The 20,757-nt window shown below is 38.9% G+C and overlaps 2 protein-coding genes across 6 annotated transcripts in view; one reads left to right on the top strand and one right to left on the bottom strand.

The window, feature by feature from the left end:
• Window positions 1–9,229, bottom strand: part of LOC122884430 (serine/threonine-protein kinase ICK-like) — a 9,497-nt gene extending 268 nt beyond the window's left edge. The window contains exons 1-14 of one of the 5 annotated variants that reach the window (XM_044214356.1): window positions 8,971–9,209; window positions 7,415–7,683; window positions 7,274–7,328; window positions 5,971–6,092; window positions 5,784–5,863; window positions 5,560–5,692; window positions 5,285–5,456; window positions 3,123–3,290; window positions 2,642–3,022; window positions 2,120–2,328; window positions 1,763–1,905; window positions 944–1,060; window positions 724–831; window positions 1–561 (exon numbers count right to left, since the gene is read on the bottom strand). The exon at window positions 1–561 is cut by the window's left edge and continues 268 nt beyond it. In XM_044214356.1, coding sequence (XP_044070291.1) covers window positions 410–561; window positions 724–831; window positions 944–1,060; window positions 1,763–1,905; window positions 2,120–2,328; window positions 2,642–3,022; window positions 3,123–3,290; window positions 5,285–5,456; window positions 5,560–5,692; window positions 5,784–5,863; window positions 5,971–6,092; window positions 7,274–7,328; window positions 7,415–7,515 — 1,941 coding nt within the window. In that variant the 5' untranslated portion in view covers window positions 7,516–7,683; window positions 8,971–9,209 and the 3' untranslated portion in view covers window positions 1–409. The other 4 variants (XM_044214355.1, XR_006379883.1, XM_044214357.1 and 1 more) reach the window with 4 other exon arrangements.
• A 1,736-nt stretch (window positions 9,230–10,965) lies between these two features.
• fbxo9 (F-box protein 9) lies at window positions 10,966–20,674 on the top strand. The gene is made up of 13 exons (XM_044214351.1): window positions 10,966–11,194; window positions 13,276–13,347; window positions 14,071–14,202; window positions 14,313–14,370; window positions 14,754–14,853; window positions 16,472–16,602; window positions 16,704–16,818; window positions 16,986–17,104; window positions 17,645–17,735; window positions 18,191–18,286; window positions 18,399–18,492; window positions 20,004–20,158; window positions 20,243–20,674. Exons 1-13 carry the CDS (start codon window positions 11,192–11,194, stop codon window positions 20,349–20,351), a joined length of 1,275 nt encoding a protein of 424 aa, XP_044070286.1. The 5' UTR covers window positions 10,966–11,191; the 3' UTR covers window positions 20,352–20,674.
• The last annotated feature ends 83 nt before the right edge of the window (window positions 20,675–20,757 follow it).

The raw sequence follows: 20,757 nt of genomic DNA, 5'->3' as shown, positions 1-20,757 counted from the left end.
ATGACTGTATAGAGGCAAAGTAATTAATTAGCCAAAAACAAGTCACAGTGACATTTTCATAAACGTATAATATTCATATTATTTATGCAGGTTGGTGAACAACATTCAATGATAAATCTGATACAAAATGAGGGTACAGGTGTAACCTCTGTAAGACAGTAGTTATGTTACAGAAATACAAAATAAAACACTGAGGAGCAAATCTGGGCTCACATTTTGGCCACTTGCATTTAGCTATACATATACACTTAGATATTTTACAACTCACAACATCCATAGTACACTTAATGACAAAACAATTTATTGCTGTGTAAGATGTATGTACAGATTTTGATTATAAAACAACTAGGCCTACTCTTTGGAGGTGAAAGAGTTCTCAGGAGCGCAGATCACAGCTCCAGGGAGGGCACTAGCGGTGTCCATATTTGGCAGACCAGTCTGTTCGCCCGTGGATGGTCTGTACCGGTGGGCGAGGCAGCAGACCAGGGGAGCTCTTATTGGCCAACGGCATGTTAGTAGATGTGCTCATCTGACTCCGGCCAGACTGCCATGTTGCATAATCTAAAATAGCATCAAATCAGCAATAAGTATACCATGAACAGGTGTGTTCGGAGTTTTTAAAAAAGGCATTGTTAAGTGGCTGGGCACTATAAAAGTTCACGTCAGTTAAAAATAGATAGCTGAATATTACAGAAAGTGCTAAGCTCTGAAGTTCATCCTCACTTGATGCTGTGGATTCCAGTGAAGGACCGTGATGCCCTCTGTGACCAGCAGAACCAAGGTCTTTTTTGTAAAACGACGGCATGTATCCACCTGGGATTGTATTTGTACCTGATATTTAAAACAAACAAAAGCAGATCCATTAATTTGAACGTAGTTAACAGTGAGAACGAGTTGCAAAGATTACAGTGACGTTAAAGTGGAAGATGTCCTGGGGGATTACCATGAGCACCTCTGCTCGGCAGAGTTCCCCCAAATGGAATACTACTGTTGCCCCAAAGATGGCTTCCAGTGAAGTCTTTACTGGCATTTATGGCCACGTTCTTCTTTGTACTAATACCTGAAGGATACAGTAAGAGATAGTCAGTTACATTCTGAAAACGTTTTTTAAGATATGTTTTTATTAACTTGGGGCACTTTCACACCTGTAGTCTGGTTCATTTGGACAGGACCAAGGCAAAAAAAAGATACATTGATGGAAATTTAATTCTGTCCGTCTTTTGGCGTTATTTCACGGGGGGAGATATTGTCTGTGTTAACTACGTTTCACTTACTTTTAAATTAGGAACTGCCAAAATACAGAGCAGGACACAAGCTCAGTACACCTCTGTTTTACTGATCTCTGCACTCGTGTGCTGAAGTGTGTATGTTCGCCTGGTTACCAAATTGTTTGCACAGATATGAAGATTGCCTATGAGATTGCTTCCTTGACAGTTCACGGCCAGAAGATGGATTTAATGGTAGTTTAGCTTTTTATTTCCTGCAAAAAAAAAATTAAATAAATAAAATCACATATCTACTATCACGAAATCCTGTGGTTGGTCTGCTGTACTTTCACACAACAAAAAACGATTGACAGCTTTGACACCAGCTCAAACAAACCAAACTGGCAATCAAACCATTTGAACTAAACTGAAACAGGTTAAATGTGAAAGTACCTGTAGACACTGATACTCTAGTTTTATTTTATTAAAGACTACCAGTCCTGCTAAGACCTACTTTACTCAAGGCAAGTCTTTATGTATAAAATACTGTATATTACCAGGTAAATATCTTGACTGCCTCAAGTAATGTTGTTTAGCAGAAGTGGTTCTGGATGGCTCTTGGTAGGCTGCAGTCTTGTTCAGGTTTAAAGGTGCGTCTTCCTTTCCGTTGGGTCGACTGAAATCCAGAACATTTCCATATCTGGAAGACAGAGGGCATTCGATGATACAAAGGTGGTGTGAATTACCTGCTTGTAGTAATACTGATGTATGGCTGAGGCTACAGATCTTGTGTTGTATTCATGTATTATATCACTTGCCTGTTTGCATATTTTGTTAGTACATGATTACAGTGCAGACGCCACTGAATCTGCCTCTGATAAAAGGTGCCTTGCGAAGACAGATCATAGCCTCACCTGCTCAGTGCATCCTCCCCCTGCCTCGACTTTTCTGTGGAGAAGTTACTTTTCCCAAGAATACTTTTGGGTGTCAGATCCGTTTCTTCATAGTCGTCCCAGTCTTCACCCTTTAGGTGTCCTGTGCCGTGGCCCCAACGCCGCCGCCCTCCTTTAGGTTTCAACTGATAGCTCAGTAGGTTTGAACTGTCTGATTCCTGTCTTGTTTGCTAAAACATTAACCATACATGTGAGGAATATTTTCCACAATTACATGCTTCCCTTTGACGGAACCAGTCTATAATTTTAAAGAAATTACTGTAAATACAAAGTGAAGGCCAGCAAAGTAACTTCATTCATTCATCCATCCACTGGAAGAAATAAAGAGCAAATACTTGCAATTTCAGGATAACTAACAACAATAATAATAATAATAATAATAATAATGATGATAATAATAATAATAATAATAATGATGATAACAACAGACAGACACAGTAAATACAGATGGACATAATGTTTCCAAGCCACGCCCAGCCTCACCTTGCTCTGGAGACGCTTGTCAACAATGTAAGGAAGATGGCTCTGTGGCGTTCCTTCGGCCTGTTCCTGCTTCAGGATGTGCTTCGGCTGCTGCTCTCGCACCAGCTCTGTGTGCCGTTGGTACACTGCCGCCTGGGCAGCTGCTGATACAGGTGAGGGCTGGATCTGCTGGAGAGGCCTGGAGGGGGAGCAGTGTTGGTTGGGAGGTGGAGGCTGGGAGGGGGGCAAAGGCTTAAGCAGCAGGGGTTGCTGCTGCAGCATCTGTTGTGACTGTAAAGGAGCCTGCAGCGGCACAAGGCCTGGCTGAGGTCTGCCCTGCTCCAGGATCTGCTGAGGAGTGCCCAAAGCCTGGCCCACATGGAAGTAAGAGTACCTGAGAGCCTGAGAAGATATAAAGATTTGGACAAACAACATCAGCTTTCATTCTGTATGTTCAGCTGTAAGAGCTGTGGAAATACTTAAAATGTAGGTCAGACACTACCTGAGCAGAAGCTGGTCTCTTCTTGGGATCCCACTGGAGCAGGTCTGTCATCAGATGGATGGCTTCAGGACTGGCATTCGGGATCAGTGTCTTCAGATTACTGGGAACACACTGAGGCCAACGGAAATTCATAGCACTCGCCAGCAGGTATCCCTCCGGCCAATCATTCTAGAGGGAGAAAATGCAGTCCATCTTACACACCACTTTTACGTTACATCATATTTAACAAGAAAATCAGTTTTTATTAACAGTAATAGTAGTAGAAGAACACTTATTGAAAAAAATAAAAAAAAATAATTAGGGGTGACCTGTAACATAGAACAAATATACCTGCAGTGCTAGACACAAATATATATATAAAGAATAACTTATTTCCATTGTAGTGGAAATTATGGTATTAACCTAAGAAACTGCTTATAAGGGTGAGGGACCATCTCTGTCTAACAGCCCTGTACGTATGTTGCAACGTGGTAAGATCACAGAAACTGTGTGCACACTGCATGATCAGCAGAAAAGTGAACTGTGTGCTGTGCTGATGAACTGTGCATGATCTCTAACTAATAGGGAAGTGAAACTTGTCTTAAGGATAAACCACCCAAAATACTTGCATCGTTGGAAGTTCAGGTGGGGGGTTTATCTAGGATAAATGTGACATGATGTCTAGACGAAGAGGTGTTTTATCAGCACTAAACAGGGTAGAGAAGCATAACTGTTACGGGTGTGGCTGTAAGTATTAATGATTGTGTGATTCTACTCTGTGTCTTTGTGACTCTGAGATCCATATGCATATGTAACGTTTGGTATTGCAATAAAGAGTCTGAAAGACAGGAGGATGTTGTGTCGGCTGGTATTTGTGACCTAATCTCACCTAACCTAGACTCTACTGGTCGCTACCACCATCCTGTCAATCAGCATAGAGGCAATGTAGATCCACTGCACTGTGTACATTTAACTAGCCGTGAACTTGTTTTTGGGTGCTGTCTGTGTTTTTGTCTAAGAACTTGGACCCTTTCACAGTGTGTTTTCAGTTCATGAAAATTAATTGTAACATTTTGGTCGCCTAAAAAAGTCTTGTTCAACGTTCGGTTGTACTAAAAGACACTCAGTCGGCTATTCATTTTCTCCAGTAAGTACATTTTGTTTTAAGTCTGGTTTTCACTAGCTGAAATTAGCATCCCAATTAATATCACAGTTAACGTGAACTGATAACCAACATGGCGTCTGTGGTTGCAACATATGTACAGGGCACCGGCTGTTAGACAGCATCACATAGCCTACATTAAAAACAATACATCCTTCCATATAAAACTACAAAGCAAGGCAAAAGAATCTGTCAGTCTATCAATCATACATATATACATAGATAGATCTCTCTCTCTCTTCTGAGCACACATACCTATATGCTGAAGTGTAGTGTGTGTGTGTGTGTGTGCACCTACAGCCACTACATTTCTACTACATATTACTCATTTTCATTATATTTCCAGTTATTCCCAAAAAAAGAACTCTAAACATTAACTTGGTTTTAAATGTGCAGGTATACTAAGTATGTGACTCAAATACTGGCACATGCAGCAAATACTTCAGTCCTGATAACCATCTATAACCGTCATGAATCAAATTTAAGAGTCACCAACTAGTTTGGACATGTTTCTGTAACTTTCTGAAAGTCAGTCCGACATTCACGCCCACCTCACGCTGTAATTGGCCAGCTGTGCTGAGGTGAGAGAGTAAGCTGGGTTTGAACGTCTCTCTCTAGCTCTTTTTTATTATATGTTACACAATTATGTCTGTCCCTTTTCGTGGTTATGACTGGTGCAACTCTATGAATGCCCTCCAGGAGAGACTGTATGAAAATCTGCGCCCTTATCCCCATTTTTAAACGATAACGCAACGCGATTTTCAGCCTGCCTTCCAGTGTGGCCATTTGGGATTACTAAAAAACACTTTTGATACAAACATTGTACAAACTAGTTGAGCATTGAGCATAACCCGACCCTTATTGTATCCTCATGTTTTCAACTGTTCTTAAACACTTTTACTCATTCCCCTCTTACCTTGACATTAAAAAACAATTTTTTTATCATTGAAATTCAAATTTGTGAGCCTTTTTGGGTCTGTATTTTTACTTTTTTATGTGTTCCACATGTAAAAAACATTACCTTCTTTGGTGTACCCAAGACTTGGCAAATCTTGAATATGGTGTCTACTTCACTGGAGCCTGGGAAAAGAGGCCTGAGGGTATAAAGCTCTGCCATGATGCAGCCAACTGCCCACTGGTCTATGGGTGAACTGTAGGATGTGGATCTGAGGAGCACCTCTGGGGCTCTGTACCTGGTCCAAAAAGAGAGGGTACTAGGACTTGAGTGCCCTGAACTATTAAACACGCTTTCATTTAGGCTAAGTGCATTATGTTTACTCTAAAAAAAAAACTCACCATCTAGTCGAGACATAATCTGTGTATGGTGGTCGAGATCTGATTTCACGGGCAAGCCCAAAGTCCGCTATTTTCACCAGCTCTGGGCCCATGCACAGAAGATTCTCAGGTTTCATGTCCCTGTGAAAAAACCCTAACAAAGACACATTGCGTGACCGTCTTGACTCAAATGGTACAAAATATTAGTATTTAATTTAGCACCCTGTAGTCGTAAACAGACATACCATGTTTATGAATGAATGCCAGCCCCTGTAGTATCTGAAACATAATATTTCTTACAGCAGATTCAGGAAACAAACGAGTCCTGCAGCAAGAAACAAACAGAACAAACACTCAAACAGTTAAGAAGCTGTATAATAATAATAAAAATATATATATATATATAATGTAACAAGTAACAACTATACGCACCTGTCTTTCATTAGCTGGTATAAATTTTCCTTCATGTACTCAAATATAAAGTACAAGTGATCATTTTCTCGAATTACCTCCTTAAGTTTGATCACATTAGCATGGTTGAGTTTCTTTAAGGACTGAAAGAATAAAGAAACAGATCATGTAAGAATATGTGGAATGCATAAACAAAAAAACAAAAAAATAGTAGTAGAATTAAATAGTAAATCTAATCATGCTGGACAATACACAGAGGTCACTGCAGCACATTCAAAAGCACGCCCTACAACTATAAAACAAAGCCTTCTTGTTAAAACATGGCTAGTGTAAGAACAAAATGTAGTTTAGGGGTAAATGCAAAGGTGGGACTTATGCTTACAATTTAAAAGGGAAAATAAATAGAGAGAGATAGAAAGCAAGATGGAGAAAAATACACTTTTCCCATGCACTGGGATGATATAGGTTTAACCATGCTAAAGTTTAGTAAGGGGGAAAAGCTGTAATGGGATTTTGAGATTGTATGGTGTGACATGCTGTAATTATAATCTAAATTTGCAGGACTCTAAGGACCAGCATGTTCTACACATGATTTTCTGCGTTAAGGTCAAGCTCCAGGAAAGGGGGGTGTGTAGGCCGGGGATGGGAACCAGAGCTCAAAACCAACAGCACACAAGAATCACCTTCTACTCTTAGAGCTGATGTGTGACTTTGAGCTGTGAGGAAATTTAGACAGTAACAAACTGTGTTGGTGTGAAAAGAAACAACATATAGTTTTGAATATTTGACAGCTGGACTAAAAAGGCACAGTATGTTCATCATATCATCATTACAGCGTTATCCACAAATCATCAAGTTATCATGAAGTTACATACGACTTCTCTATTCTACACAACAAAATGAAAAATCAACCCAAATAGACACAGTAACAAGCAATGATTATCTAAATTCAGCATTTAGCTGTTATATTATTGTTCCACTCTCCTACAACATTATTTTTAAGATTAGCTAGTAATACAGAACACTGCGGTGATATTTCACACCAAATATTGGAGAACGGAAACTCCACAGAATGTTTGTGGAGATTTTATAACAAGAGTACTATAATACATTAATATCGGTACATACCATTTAACTTCAATTTGATCGGTAAATATGGACCATATCAAAAATGCAACCGCAACTCTAAATTGCCTACATATCCATATTAAAGTACAGAAAAGGGCATTCCCTTTAAGTTGATTTTGGGTTGATTTTTCCATAATTCTGCTGTGCTATTCAAATGTGTGATACTGTATTAAAAATGTAGAAAAGATAAAGTCACCTTGACTTCACGAAGGTTCATGCATTCTTCCCAGGAGTAGAATTTTCTTTTCATTCTGAAAAATTGTTTTCCTATTAGCTAATTTGTTGGAATTGACATCAAATTGCATAGCAGATTACAGATTTCTCAGAGAAAACTCACTTCTTTATGGCAACTAGCTCTCCTGACTCCAGACTGCGGCCGAGGATGACTGAGCCGTAGGTGCCATCCCCGAGCTGTCTGATGGTAGTGTATCTATTCATTATGCTTGTCCTTCCATAGCATCAACTGGAGGCAGATAATAATTGGGTGGAAAATAGAGATGTGTTTGCCTCCGGCTGCTGAATGCAACCAGATTTTCCTGTGACAACAGCAGAAGACCACGGGCAGGGCTGGAGGACTCATGGTGTCATGGACTTGCCTCCTTCTAGCTGAGAAGGTTAGGGATGGACGACAAGAACTGATGTTAATTACGTAGCTGTATGAATTACAATGTACAGGCCCATTATAAACCAAATATGACATGACTTGTTGGCCAACTGACTACAAACTAACTACTAAGTGGGACATTTAATAGTTAGACACGTTTGTATCGAGCAGGCAGGCTCCATTCATCCTCCCAATCCTATCTACAGCTGATGATGTACCTAAACTGAAAACCACAGTTTTCCTGGATTTCAGTACCAGTTTAATCTGCCTGCGACATAAAATCAAGGATTTTGGCAGAGTTTGACACTTGAAGGCTGTTTTCAAATTCATCTGCTGAAGAAGAAAAGTTAAATCTGAGTTTCAGACGTGTATATACAAGATGATTTTGTGACATTGCAACTAGTTTGGTAGCCAATCATGGTCCTATATGCAACTTACACAAGTGTGATGTGGAAACTTGAAACCTCCAGCACTCATCCACTGAAAATGTACTTGTCTAGCAGTTAAACTTTTAAAGTGAACAATATTTGCATGTTCATAGATTCTGGATTTTTCAATGAGGGAGAAGGAGTAGATTTTAACGAGGTAATCAAACTTGCTGAGGAAAAGAAAACAAATCAGACACACATTATACACGTATGGAGTAACTTGAACTGTTAACTGACAGGTGAAATAGTGTTGTACAAATGTATGAAAATTGCCTAAGTGGATCTATGGCCGTTAGTAAACATCTCTCGGCTGAAATGTGGTTTATTAAAGTTTACCGATGTTAACGGTAGCGGTTACAGACAGTAACGTTAAGTGATGTTTATTGACTCGCATTAGATAGCTAACGCAGCTACTAGCGAGACTAAGTTGGGGGAAAAGAGCCTGCAGCTACATCGTTCACCAGCAGGTCACCGGATTATTTCCATGTTTCTTTCTTTTCGTCCTGTCGGGTTCAAAACGCAGCTAACGTTAGCTGTTGCCTAGTTTAGTTACCGTTGGTTAATTGTGCAGAGTGAAAGCTAACGTAACCGGCAATTTACCACTAAAATACTCATTATTCGGATATAATTAACGCTGAAGTTAGTTCCAGTTGATTGGGCTTAATACTATAACTTGGCTTTTGCGTGTTGGTTAAATTTTAACGAGTGCCTTGTGCAGTTAATGGTAGCAAACGTGGTACAATTTACGCTAGCTTAATTGTGTTGTTGTGGTGCTGGTGGTGGCCCAGCTGCTGACAAAACATTAACGTTATAGCGCTACGGAGAAAAAAACTGGCCTGTTTGGACTGAATGGTGTCCTACCTTAAAATAAAACGAGAATCAGCACTCACCCTCCTCACGTCAAATCGACAAAAACACATAGCCGAGCATTTGTAGTCGATGTTCAACAAATGGTTTTTAACGGAATAATCGTCGTTAGAAGACAGATAACCGCATCCAGTGTGTCCAACACACAGCATAAATAAAATTTCATTATAGGCCCTTTCGTCAGAGAGCTCATCGTAATCTCGCGTTGCTGTAAAAACAGCTCATTGCAACAAATCACAGCTCTCCTCCGTCGGCAAAGATACAAACGAGATGGATTAAATCACTGCATGCCTACCTCGAACGTCTGCATATTTTTATGTCTGCAGCAATAACTATTTAAAGCTGTTAAATGTGGCTTTTGGCTTTCCCTTCTTTTAGTCTTCGTATTGTCTGTATGCAGACAGAAACCTACCATGCTGCGCCAAGGTGATTTTAAAATTAATGCAACACAGTGATTCACAACCTCATAAACAATATTAATACAAGTTTCGTTCATAACACAGAAATGATTAAAAAAAAGAACGATATTAAAAAAATACTACAAAAACGAGACAGACTTCTCGGCACAAAGCAAAGGCGGAAGTGAGCGAGTAGTACTGCTCTTTGCTTCGCATTCTTCTTCTCTGGTCAAATCTACAGTGAAGCAGACGGTCCAAAAGTGTTTTTAAGGACCCTGAAGCTACATTTTATTTCATTACGCACAGTACATAAAGTAAAACTAAACAAATAGCAGTAAAATGTACTTCTTAGAAATCTAAAGTTAAAGCACTAATGGGGAATAATAGTTTTCAGTCTTAAATGTAGATGAAATTATTGATTATTGCACAAGCAGTAGGCTATTTTCATGCTTTCAAATAACGTTTTGTGATGACATTCTTCTTATACCATTTTCACCCCCAGACGTTTATTAACCATCAAAACCCTTTGAGAATGTCACAAAGCCTGTTTTTTTGAGTAAAACAAGGCTGTTTTTTCTGACTTCCCAAAATTGACCTTTAAGAGATATTTATTTTCACATTAACTGCAATTTTGCTTGTAAACTCTTAGTCTGCAACATATACACTGGCTAAACAACTGTTAGATAAAAGTAGAGAAAAAAGTAAAAAAAAAAAAAAAAAGAAAATTCCCTCTGAAGTTTAGTGGTGTAAAACTTTGAAACCTCACAAAATAAATACAGCAAAGTGTCAAATACTGTCAAATTACTTTCAAATAAATGTAATGAAGTAAAAAGCACCATATTCCCCTCTGAAATGTAGTACAGTTGAAGTGTAAAGTATAGCAAAAAACTAGGCTTCAGTAAATGCACGGAAACAGCACACACAGAGAAATGTGTTTTGTGTGCTGTTTTGGCTACTGTCATTATGTGGGAAGTTATTTAACGTGTTTCACTGAATATTTAGAACATTATTTAGATAATTTTATTAGGGCTAATACTTTATTGATCTCCGAGGGGAAACTCTTTTGTTACAGCTGCTCACTGTCACGTCAGTGCACACAGGAATACAAGTAGGCTACTAAGCAAATCAGAATATAATACACTATAATACAGGCAAGATAAATTAAGTACAAAGTGGATATAAGTATAACATTTAAATAAGTGGATTTACCGGTTGGTGATAAGTATGTACGGTATAATAATATAATAATACAATGTAAGTAATAAGTAATAGTGCATGTACTCGAGGGATTAACTAAAAAAATCTTATCTTATTTAATAGAGATTTTTTATTTAACAAATGTTGTAAAAATGTGTTTTATTCTAACTAATGAGACTGGCAGGGACACATACTCCCAGGCTAACTAAGATGATAGTAGACCTAAAGAAACAAAAACTCCTCTGTAACACACGGCGGTGGCGCCTCCAGACCACCGGAGTGGGTGGGGTGAGACAGTTGCCTCCAGCTCCAATCAACCAGGACCCTGCAGCACTGACAGACAACACACACACACACACACACACACACACACACACACACATGTATAGCACGCCTGAGTAGAGCAGGGCGCTTCTCTGCAGCTCTCCGTCTCTTTCCAACTTCGCCACACTTCCCTACTTCCTGTGTCACTGAAGCTCCGGGCTACTCGGCGAAATGGCCGCGTTCCTGCGAGCTCGCAAATATGTCTGTTGTGTTGTCCGTTTCTCCGACCGTGAACTGTAAACGCTAGTGTTGACCGCTTGTGAGGATAAAAAAGGAGACCAACTGGCCAAGCTGTTATGGTGGGTTACCGTGTTTTTACAAGTTAGTTAGCGAGAAGCGTGTTTCAGGCAGCTAGATAGCTAGCTAACTTAGCTAACGTCACCTGCGTTCCTTCACCTGTAAGTTAGATCAGTTGGTGCTGATCTGCTCGACGTGTCTCTTCAGGGGTTAATTAAGGTTGTTACCAAACCCTAAAATGTTGACCTGCATTTAGCCCTTAAATTAACGACATACTGGCGTGATATTGTAACAGTTAAATTAATTATCTTTATTGACCACTGAGCTAACGTTAGCATTAGCATTCCTGTGATGTTACCAGTAGCGAGTTTCTGAATTAGATTAGTTTGATTGGGTTTTTACTTTAAATAGCAGGCAAGTTTATTGAACAATTTTCCGAGTCTGAGCACATTTTGATAAGATGATTAACGTTATAATCCAAGCACTCTTGTCCGTATTTCCCACAACTAACACCATATGTGTTTTTGACAGAAGTGATTGCGCTGTTTGTAACAGTAGGTCAGTAAAGTTATAATGGGTAAAGATTTTTTTTATCTGTTTATTATGTTTTGCAATTTTCAACATAAAACAAACAATCGTGCACATACATCCCCTCCCTCCAGTCGTCACAGCAGAGGTAAACAAGAAAAAAAGGATGGGGGAGGGGCGGTAGGGTTCAATGATTTATATTCTTCACTTGCACATTACAGGATGTACAGTCAAATGTAGAGTCACAAACATCACAAGACTGTGCAAAAAAGGACAAAACAATGTGTAATACAGATAATACAAACAAAATATGCGTTATAAAGATTACAAACAAAAACAAATTGTGCAATATCAACACAACAAAAAATATGCAGTGTTAAATACGCAGTACATTTCTCCACAAGAGTGGGTATAAACATTTAAAGTTTAAAAAAAACTGTTAACCTGATTTTACTGACCTGACAATTAGCATCATACAATGTGCAATAGGAGGAGTCAAAAATAAACACTATGAAAAGAAAAGTGCAAAACCAAACAGGCAATCTGGTTTTCACTTTGGCATACAGATAGCCCAATTGCAAACCCAAACATGCATTTTAATTTATAGATTTGTTATTAGTAAGCTACTGCAAACAGTCCTTGTGCATCCACTGCAGTTTTTGAAGTCAGATTTCAGGCTGAGTAGATTCATGGTGGCAACAAGGACATTTTATTGTAAAATGATCCCTGCAGTAGAAGGAGTGGTGTCACTACAGCCTGACCAGAAAAAGACAAAGCCACAATATGAGTGCTGTTATGCCCAATGTAGGGAAAGCTAAAGCACAACAGCGAAGGGTCTCTTCTAGGGCTGCAACTAATGATGAGTTTTCTTAATGTTTCTGTTGTTTTTAGAGTTGATAAATGGATAATTTAATGTTAGAAAATAGTGAGAAATGCCTATCGCAATTCCACAGAGCCAAAATTAAGCTGAGCAAAATTGAGCTTTAAATTGCTTGTTTTGTCCAACCAACAGTCCAGTATCAGTGGTTGCTGATTACTATGTAATCGGGACACTGTTTGTAAATTGCCTCAATCGTAGTTTGGCATTTCTGTACTGCAATTTCTTGTTAATTATCGACTGACATTTACACCGATAACGATATATCTGCAGTAAGCAAATATTTTGCATTTCACCTTGATGAATGACAAAAACGAGTAAGCGATTCTCTAATTTGATGATGATTTACTAATCTATTTCAGCTCCAGATTGTTCAATTCCTGAAACCAGACTACAAGATACTTATACTCAATGCTTGTTTATTTATTTACTTTTTCACTTTTGGGGGGGGGGGTCCAACTTCAGGGTGGGCAAAGCCAAAATAATAAAAAAGTGAATTTTTAATAAGTGCAGAAAAATAATAAACCACCAAGGATGTCAGTGTGGCTGGTTGGGACTCTGAGAGGAGCTGAATGTTCTGCTCTGTACATCAGCAAGTCATCTGGGAAACCAGTCATCTGCAAGAAAACATAGCACATTAAAAAACTAAAACTAAACAAAGCCACAGTAGTAACAGGTTTTGAGGACAAACCGCTCCTGTGATAAATTTAAGAAATACTTCACTTCTTCCTTGTACAGGCTGAAGAAAACACAGACGTCGGAGGTACGATAGAGGATGAAGATGAAGGTTCAGATGACCCAAACCTTCAGGTGCGAAATCCAATCAGGACAAATCCTGATTAATATTTATTGGCAGTATTGATGGCAACTGCACCTACCTCTAAGCCCATCTGGATATGAGAACAATATTTCTTTGCTCTATTTTGCTGTTTTATTTATTATTTGACTCTGTTTTTGTTATGTTTCTGTTGCTGTACTAAACTGTCAACAGGGTGCTGCCTTAAGAGAGCATGTATGCTCACCCAACCTACCATGTATAAATAAATCAAAGCTAAATAAATATTGTGCTCATGTAGACTCAGTGATCATACAACTAAACCAGAAATGTATCCATTGGTTACCTCTGTAGTCCACACAGGAGCAACTAAGGAAAAAGCTTTAGCAGCTCAACACACATTGCGCTTTAAAATTGATCAGTTATTTGAAGTAGTCACTTGGCATGATTTGAGAGGTGTTTCTAGACAGTTTCAGTAGTTTGGTACACGTGTGAAAACTGTTCTCAAATGTAGGTGTAGTCCAAAAAAAAAAGTCTTATCCTCTAAACACTGGTTTTGGGATTCACTTCCAGCAAGTGCAGAGCCTGCACCAAATATAAAAGCAAGCTAGCTCCACTCACTCAATTTCAACTGAAAGTTCAATAATCTCATCAGGTCAAAGTTTCACATAAGCATGATCTGTCATTATGTGCAGGCTGAGAACAAACAGGCTCAGGACTTTGTTTTGGCACTTCGTAACTCTTTAATTGAATTGCAGCTGCAGCTCAATGCGTTCAGAGCTCAGTGGATGTCTGAACTCAAACCGAGCTCTGGAGCAAGTGGAACGAGTGACCGACTGCTGCGAGCTAAAGGTCTGAAGAGGACACAGGACAGTGCTCGGGAGGAAAAAGTAAGTTGTGAAATGATTTCTCCAGGTCATGTACTTGTGATGTATTATAGAGTGCTGTCACTGAAATTTACAGCGCTGTTGAATGACTGACGTGAGCCATCTTTCCTAAGGCCACAGAACTGTTCTTGAGAGCTGTTCAGGAAGAGCAAAATGGAGCTGTCTATGAGGGTATGTATGTAGGATATATGGTGATCAAAATCACCAGTGAAAGGATGAAAAGTGAGGTTAACCACAAAAAGCTCATTCTTTATGAACTATCAGAAATGCCATAATTAATTCAGAGTAAGCTTGTGGAAAATGCTACATTATATCAGACTTTTTTTTAATAATAGGCATTTCTAAACGTCAGTCATTATCTTAAATGAAACATGAATGTTTTTCAACAGTTCAGATGTCATTAACATCGCCATTGACAGTAATTGAGAATGTTTAATTGCCACCCATATAATTTCGTAACTTCTGTATGAGAAACAAAAAACAGGTGATTGCATTGCGTGAGCACTTCAGTGTCATTTTCTTGTTAATGTATAAGTTGACCTCTTTATTTGCAGCTATCAAGTTCTATCGCATGGCTATGCAGCTTGTACCTGACATTGAGTTTAAAATCAACTACAGCCGTCCTCCTGATGCAGACCGAGTTGGAGGAAACTAGTAAGCTGCTTTTTATTTTTGGATATTGGCAGACTTAGAATGATTAACTAAGTCTTAGTCTGCAATGTTTAAACATGCTGTGAAATGTCTGCATTTGAATTTATGATCTCTTAAAACACAAATTTCAATGTTTTTTATCTATAGCTTATACTTTTAAACTATATATATATATATATATGAATTTACCTCATTGATATGATTATCATAGAGTTGGTGTGTTTTGCAGACACTGCTTGTTGCAGTGTTGTTTTAAAATGAAGGAGTCAGACAGTGCTTTACAAGAATTATATCTTTGTCACCTCATGAAAAAGTTAATGCAGCATCATCTCTGTAATAATCAAGGTTATCTCTTCCAGCTAGATTGATGTCTGAGAGCACTATAATTATCTGTTATATTAACTAAAGGGTTACTGTATTAAAATTAGTTATCTTTTAGTCAAAGTTGGTAGAGAATCAGATGTTCACTCTTTGATATCAAACCTGAACAGTCACACCTGGGATTGATACTGTGTGCTGACCCATTCACAGCAAAACACAGGTTTTTTCAAGGTCCTTGCGTACATCTGAAAGGTGAATAATATGGTGTGCAGGCTAGGCCTGTCACAATAACTACTTTTGTTGGACGATATATTGTCCCAGCAATAATTGCGATTAAGAGCATTTGCATCGCATTCCATCACATTCATTTGCATAAAGCATAGGGATTGTGTCGGTTGCTACAGGGGAGAGATAAGCCAGATAATCACAGACTCATTACAGGGACATTGTATATTTGAAGTAAAAAAGTTGTTTAAAAATCTACAAAAGGAGGGAGAAGATCAAACAAACTATTTACATATTTACAAGCTATAGGAACACTAATCCAGACATCCGGAGAGAACGAGTGAGAGAGAGAAGCTCAAACCTGCCTCTCCCAAATGCCGCAGCTACTGACTGTCTGCACAAGAGGAGAGACGAGACCCAGCGCTGATGGCAGACGAGCTGAGGACTGCGATTAGTCTTAGCAGCATGCATGGGAATGAATTACAATATAATATAGGAATATATTTCTTGCCTCTTCCTTGATGGTCTGAAAAGGTCGCTAAATTTGAGAGGCTCTCAAATTTCAAATTTAGGCTCTGCAAAGTTGCTAAATCTAGCGAGCCAAGCTGGTAACACTGTGTGTGTGTGTGTGTGTGTGTGTGTGTTTGTTTGTTGAGGAGTTGCCTGAGCCCTGCCCACGGTGAAACTCCACACAGAGCAGACGACGAGAGGACAGAAGCAGCGCAACCCGAAATGACAGCAAAATGTGTCTCAGCATAGTTTTTTCTGTTCATTCGGCTTAGGCGATGTGAAAAAAAGGCTTAAGCACTGCGCCCCAAGTCCTATAATGGTAGGGAAAACCCTGCTGTTTATTCTGGCATCATGTTGGCTAAAATGTTGGTGATATTCTTATGTAAACAAACACGCATGTAAACACAAGGGGCAATATCAAGGTCAGCAAAAATCAATCGAGGTCATGTCCATATATCGTACAATAAGTCCATAATGTAGTTATCGTGACAGGCTACTGCAGGCGTGTATATGAGAAAGCGATATTCTCAGTTCTTGAAGGGAACATATCTTGTTTTTATTGCAGCATGGAAGATAATGATGTTGATGGTGAGATTGAGGATCTACTTGCCTACTTTGAGCAGGAGCTCACTATGGAAAGCTCCTTTCCAAAGATCTGCACTCCTGAGTTGGACATAACTCAGATGCACATTTCAGGTAAAAAATCTGTGATTTTATTAGAATGTAAATGTCTAAAGTCATTATCAACTTGTGTTATTTATTATAACTTGTTTGTTTCCTGCTTTATTTAACTGCAGCCTTGCCGCGGGAAATCCTGATGTACATATTTCGTTGGGTTGTGTCTAGTGACCTGGACATGCGAGCCCTGGAGCAGCTCTCTTTGGTTTGCCGTGGGTTTTACATTTGTGCAAGGTCAGCCCCTCTGTCATAACAGATCAGATGTGTGACAGCTTGTTTGACAACCACTTGCTTTTCTCAGGGTTTGCCTCTTAAAATTGCTGACTTGGGATCAGGCAATCTCACAATAGTTAAAATAATTAATTCACTTAATTTTTTTTTCACTTTTATTTTCTCTCCAGGGACCCTGAGATTTGGCATTCAGCCTGTGTAAGAGTGTGGGGACGTAACTGCACCAAAGTTGTGCCCTTCAAATCCTGGAGGGAGATGTTTCTGCAAAGGCCTCGCGTCCGTTTTGATGGTAATTAAGTATTTTATCAATTACAAATTTGGGATTCTCTACTGTAGTTTATGAGACTAGTACAGATATCTTATATTTCCCCACCCATATCAGCCCATCAAAATGTAACAGTTCTGTAACAATCACAAATTAAATTAAAAACAATCCAGGTGCAAAACATTTTGAGCACTTTGAGACATACATGCTCTTAACATGCAGCACACTGTTGCCCCTGCAGTGGGAGGAGGTCTACATCATCGTTTTGGAGGCGCTCAAGTGTTTCTATCAGTCACAGCAGAAAGCTGAAAATGTGCCAGCTTGTAAAATGTGATGCCACTGAGCTCATGCTTGGTTTCAATACACAAAAACACAAAACACTGGTTCTAAAGCCAAATGTCTCAAATTGCCAGTTCAACAATTGGCTAAATATTGCCAGTAAAAATAATATTGGACTGATGCTGCTGCGAATATACTGATGAATCAGTCTTGTATTATTACTACACCGCACATCCAATGAAGATGATGCTGGATGTTGGTCTTTCCATTCATTATTTTTTACAGGTGTCTATATCAGCAAGACATCATACATTCGTCAAGGAGAGGAATCGCTGGATGGATTTTACCGGGCTTGGCACCACGTTGAGTACTACAGGTAGATGTTTGATTTGAATCATTGTTTTTTGATTGTGAGTTGTGTAGATATTAGGGCTGCAACTAACGATTATCATTGTTCATCGTTATTTTCATTGTCGATTAATCTGACGATCGTTTTCTCGATTAATCGATTAGTTGCTTGGTCTATAAAATGTCAGAAAATGTTGATCAGTGTTTCCCAAAGCCCAAGATGATGTCCTCAAATGTCTTTTTTTTGTCCACAACTCAAAGATATTCAGTTTACTGTCATAGAGGACTAAAGAAACCAGAAAATATTCACATTTAAGCTGGAATCAGAGAATTTTGACTTTTAAAAAAAAAAGATTTTTATTACTCAAACTGATTAATCGATTATCAAAATAGTTGGCAATTAATTTAATAGTTGACAACTAATCGATTAAACATTGCAGCTCTAATAGATATCACAGCTAAGGTTTGACGTTGTTATCGCAGGTACCTCCGGTTCTTTGCTGACGGCCACGTCATCATGCTGACCACCCCTGAGGACCCTCTGTCTGTTGTTCCTCGCTTGCGTACTAGGAACACCAGGTACACCTTCCTTGTTTTCTCAGCTAGAATGGACGTTGCAACATATAAACATATTTCACACATTAATGTGCCAGCACTTTTCATGATGGCTGAATTTCGTTTCATTTTACAGAATGGATTCTGTTCTGCTCGGTCATTTCCGTCTGTCACAGGAGACAGACAATCAAACCAAAGTTTTTGCTGTTGTCTGCAAGAAAAAGGAGGAGGTGAGAACAAGTTTGTGGGATGAGATAAAGATATACAGTATCTCACAGAAGTGAGTACACCCCTCACATTTTTGTAAATATTTTATTATATCTTTTCATGTGACAACACTGAAGAAATGACACTTTGCTACAATGTAAAGTAGTGAGTGTGCAGCTTGTATAACAGTGTAAATTTGCAGTCCCCTCAAAATAACTCACACAGCCATTAATGTCTAAACCGCTGGCCACAAAAGTGAGTCACTAAGTGAAAATGTCCAAATTGGGGCCAATTAGCCATTTTCTCTCCCCGGTCATGTGACTCGTTAGTGTTACAAGGTCTCAGGTGTGAATGGGGGGCAGATGTGTTAAATTTGGTGTTATCGCTCTCACTCTCTCATACTGGTCACTGGAAGTTCAACATGGCACCTCATGGCAAAGAACTCTGTGAGGATCTGAAAAAAAAAAAGAATTGTTGCTCTACATAAAGATGGAGTAGGCTATAAGAAGTCTGCCAAGACCCTGAAACTAAACTGCAGCACAGTGGCCAACACCATACAGCGATTAAACAGGGCAGGTTCCACTCAGAACAGGCCTCACCATGGTCGAGCAAAGAAGTTGAGTACATGTGCTCAGCGTCATATCCAGAGGTTGTGTTTGGGAAATAGACGTGAGTGCTGCCAGCATTGCTGCAGAGGTTAAAATGGCCATTGTAGATTCTTTACTACTGCATACAGATGGCCTTATTTCTTTACACTAAAGAAGTGTAAAGTGACATTTTAAATTTGCCACCAGACATTTTTTTCAACTGCAGCTAGTTCTGAAATGAGAACATACTGTATTTAAATCAAATATAAATGCATTACTTAATTATAGAAACTAATTTCCCTCAGGAAAATAACTTTTTTTAAAACAAATGATAAAAAATACTTACTATGACTCATAATTTTGACTGACCATTACAGTGTTTTTAGTATTTTGTTTTTCTTTTCATGGCGGAATTGGGCCTCCATACTCATTGCAATTCAAAGTAATGTTAAATTTATCATAAAACCCGGGAGCAGTTAATTGCTCATACTAATAATATTATGTTCTGTTACACCAGACAGTTGCATCCTTTTACTTTTAGAAATTTAGAATAACTCAAGTTCCCCTGAGCTTCTATGTAAATGATCAAGAAACTGAACTTAATGTGCAGTATTCTCATCATACTTTTGCACTGTAAATGTGGTGGCAAAACATATATGCAGTGTTTTTCAGGTGTATGGACAAGGTTATGTGAGTCAACTAACTTTTAAAGAATCAAATCAGGAATGGGTGTGGATTTATTGATTTACTTACATTTTATTATTTAACCTAACGTGGATCTGGGGGTGATAACAGAAGAAACAACTCTTACTCATAACAATAATGTACTGAAATAACTAGTAATGTCATAGTGAAATGTTACTGAGTGACACATGAACACACTGCACTTTTGAAACAGTTAACCAGTCAGTTTATGGCTCAGCTTGTAAACTGTTATTCGTTAACAGAAAGCGGCCGAGTTTCAAAGGAATCGGTTCTGCAGGCGGAACCCACCTCCGGAGGCTGAACACAGCTTCCACGTGGGACTGCATCTGTCCTCTGGGGGGCGTCAGAGTTTCAGTAAGCTGGTGTGGATCCACCACTCCTGCCACATCACTTACAAGTAAGAGACATGAATACCAATAGAAGTGGAAAAGAAAAATGATCTACCTATTTGTTTCAAAATTGAAATTAATTATGTTTTTAGGCTGACTGGGGAAACGGTTGTCACGGCGTTTGACCTGGACAGGATGTACACACCCTTCTTCTTTGCACGTGTGAAGAGTTACACTGCTTTCTCCGAGCAGCCTCTTTAAGCAGCCTGGAGACCTGCACAGGATCCCACAGCAAAAGTCCATTCACCATTTTAACAAAATGCATACTCCTCAGCCTGTTTAATTTGTGCTGCAGCTGGATTATAGTGTTAATATAAGAACCCTCATGTTTCTTAAATGCGAGCATGTTACGTTTCTGGTTTACATAATAGAATACTACTTATTTTCTGATTTCAGAAATGATGGTATTGTGATGAGAGCTAAAATAATTAGCACCCTTTCCCGCCTGTTCCAAGCAATGAATGTTCATACTATTTTTGTTTCATGGTGCACTTTCTCCCTCAAATAAACAGTGGTGAAGAGAATATGCTCTTATAGTTTGATTTATTTACTTGTCTGTTTTGATTTGTTTTAACTGAATGACATGTATTGATGAAAGGCATTGTGT

Source organism: Siniperca chuatsi, linkage group LG11 (genome assembly GCF_020085105.1).
Source record: "Siniperca chuatsi isolate FFG_IHB_CAS linkage group LG11, ASM2008510v1, whole genome shotgun sequence".
In the NCBI taxonomy this organism is placed as follows: domain Eukaryota; kingdom Metazoa; phylum Chordata; class Actinopteri; order Centrarchiformes; family Sinipercidae; genus Siniperca; species Siniperca chuatsi.
The sequence above is the reverse complement of the archived record's forward strand: the minus strand, read 5'-3'. Positions and strand labels throughout refer to the sequence as shown.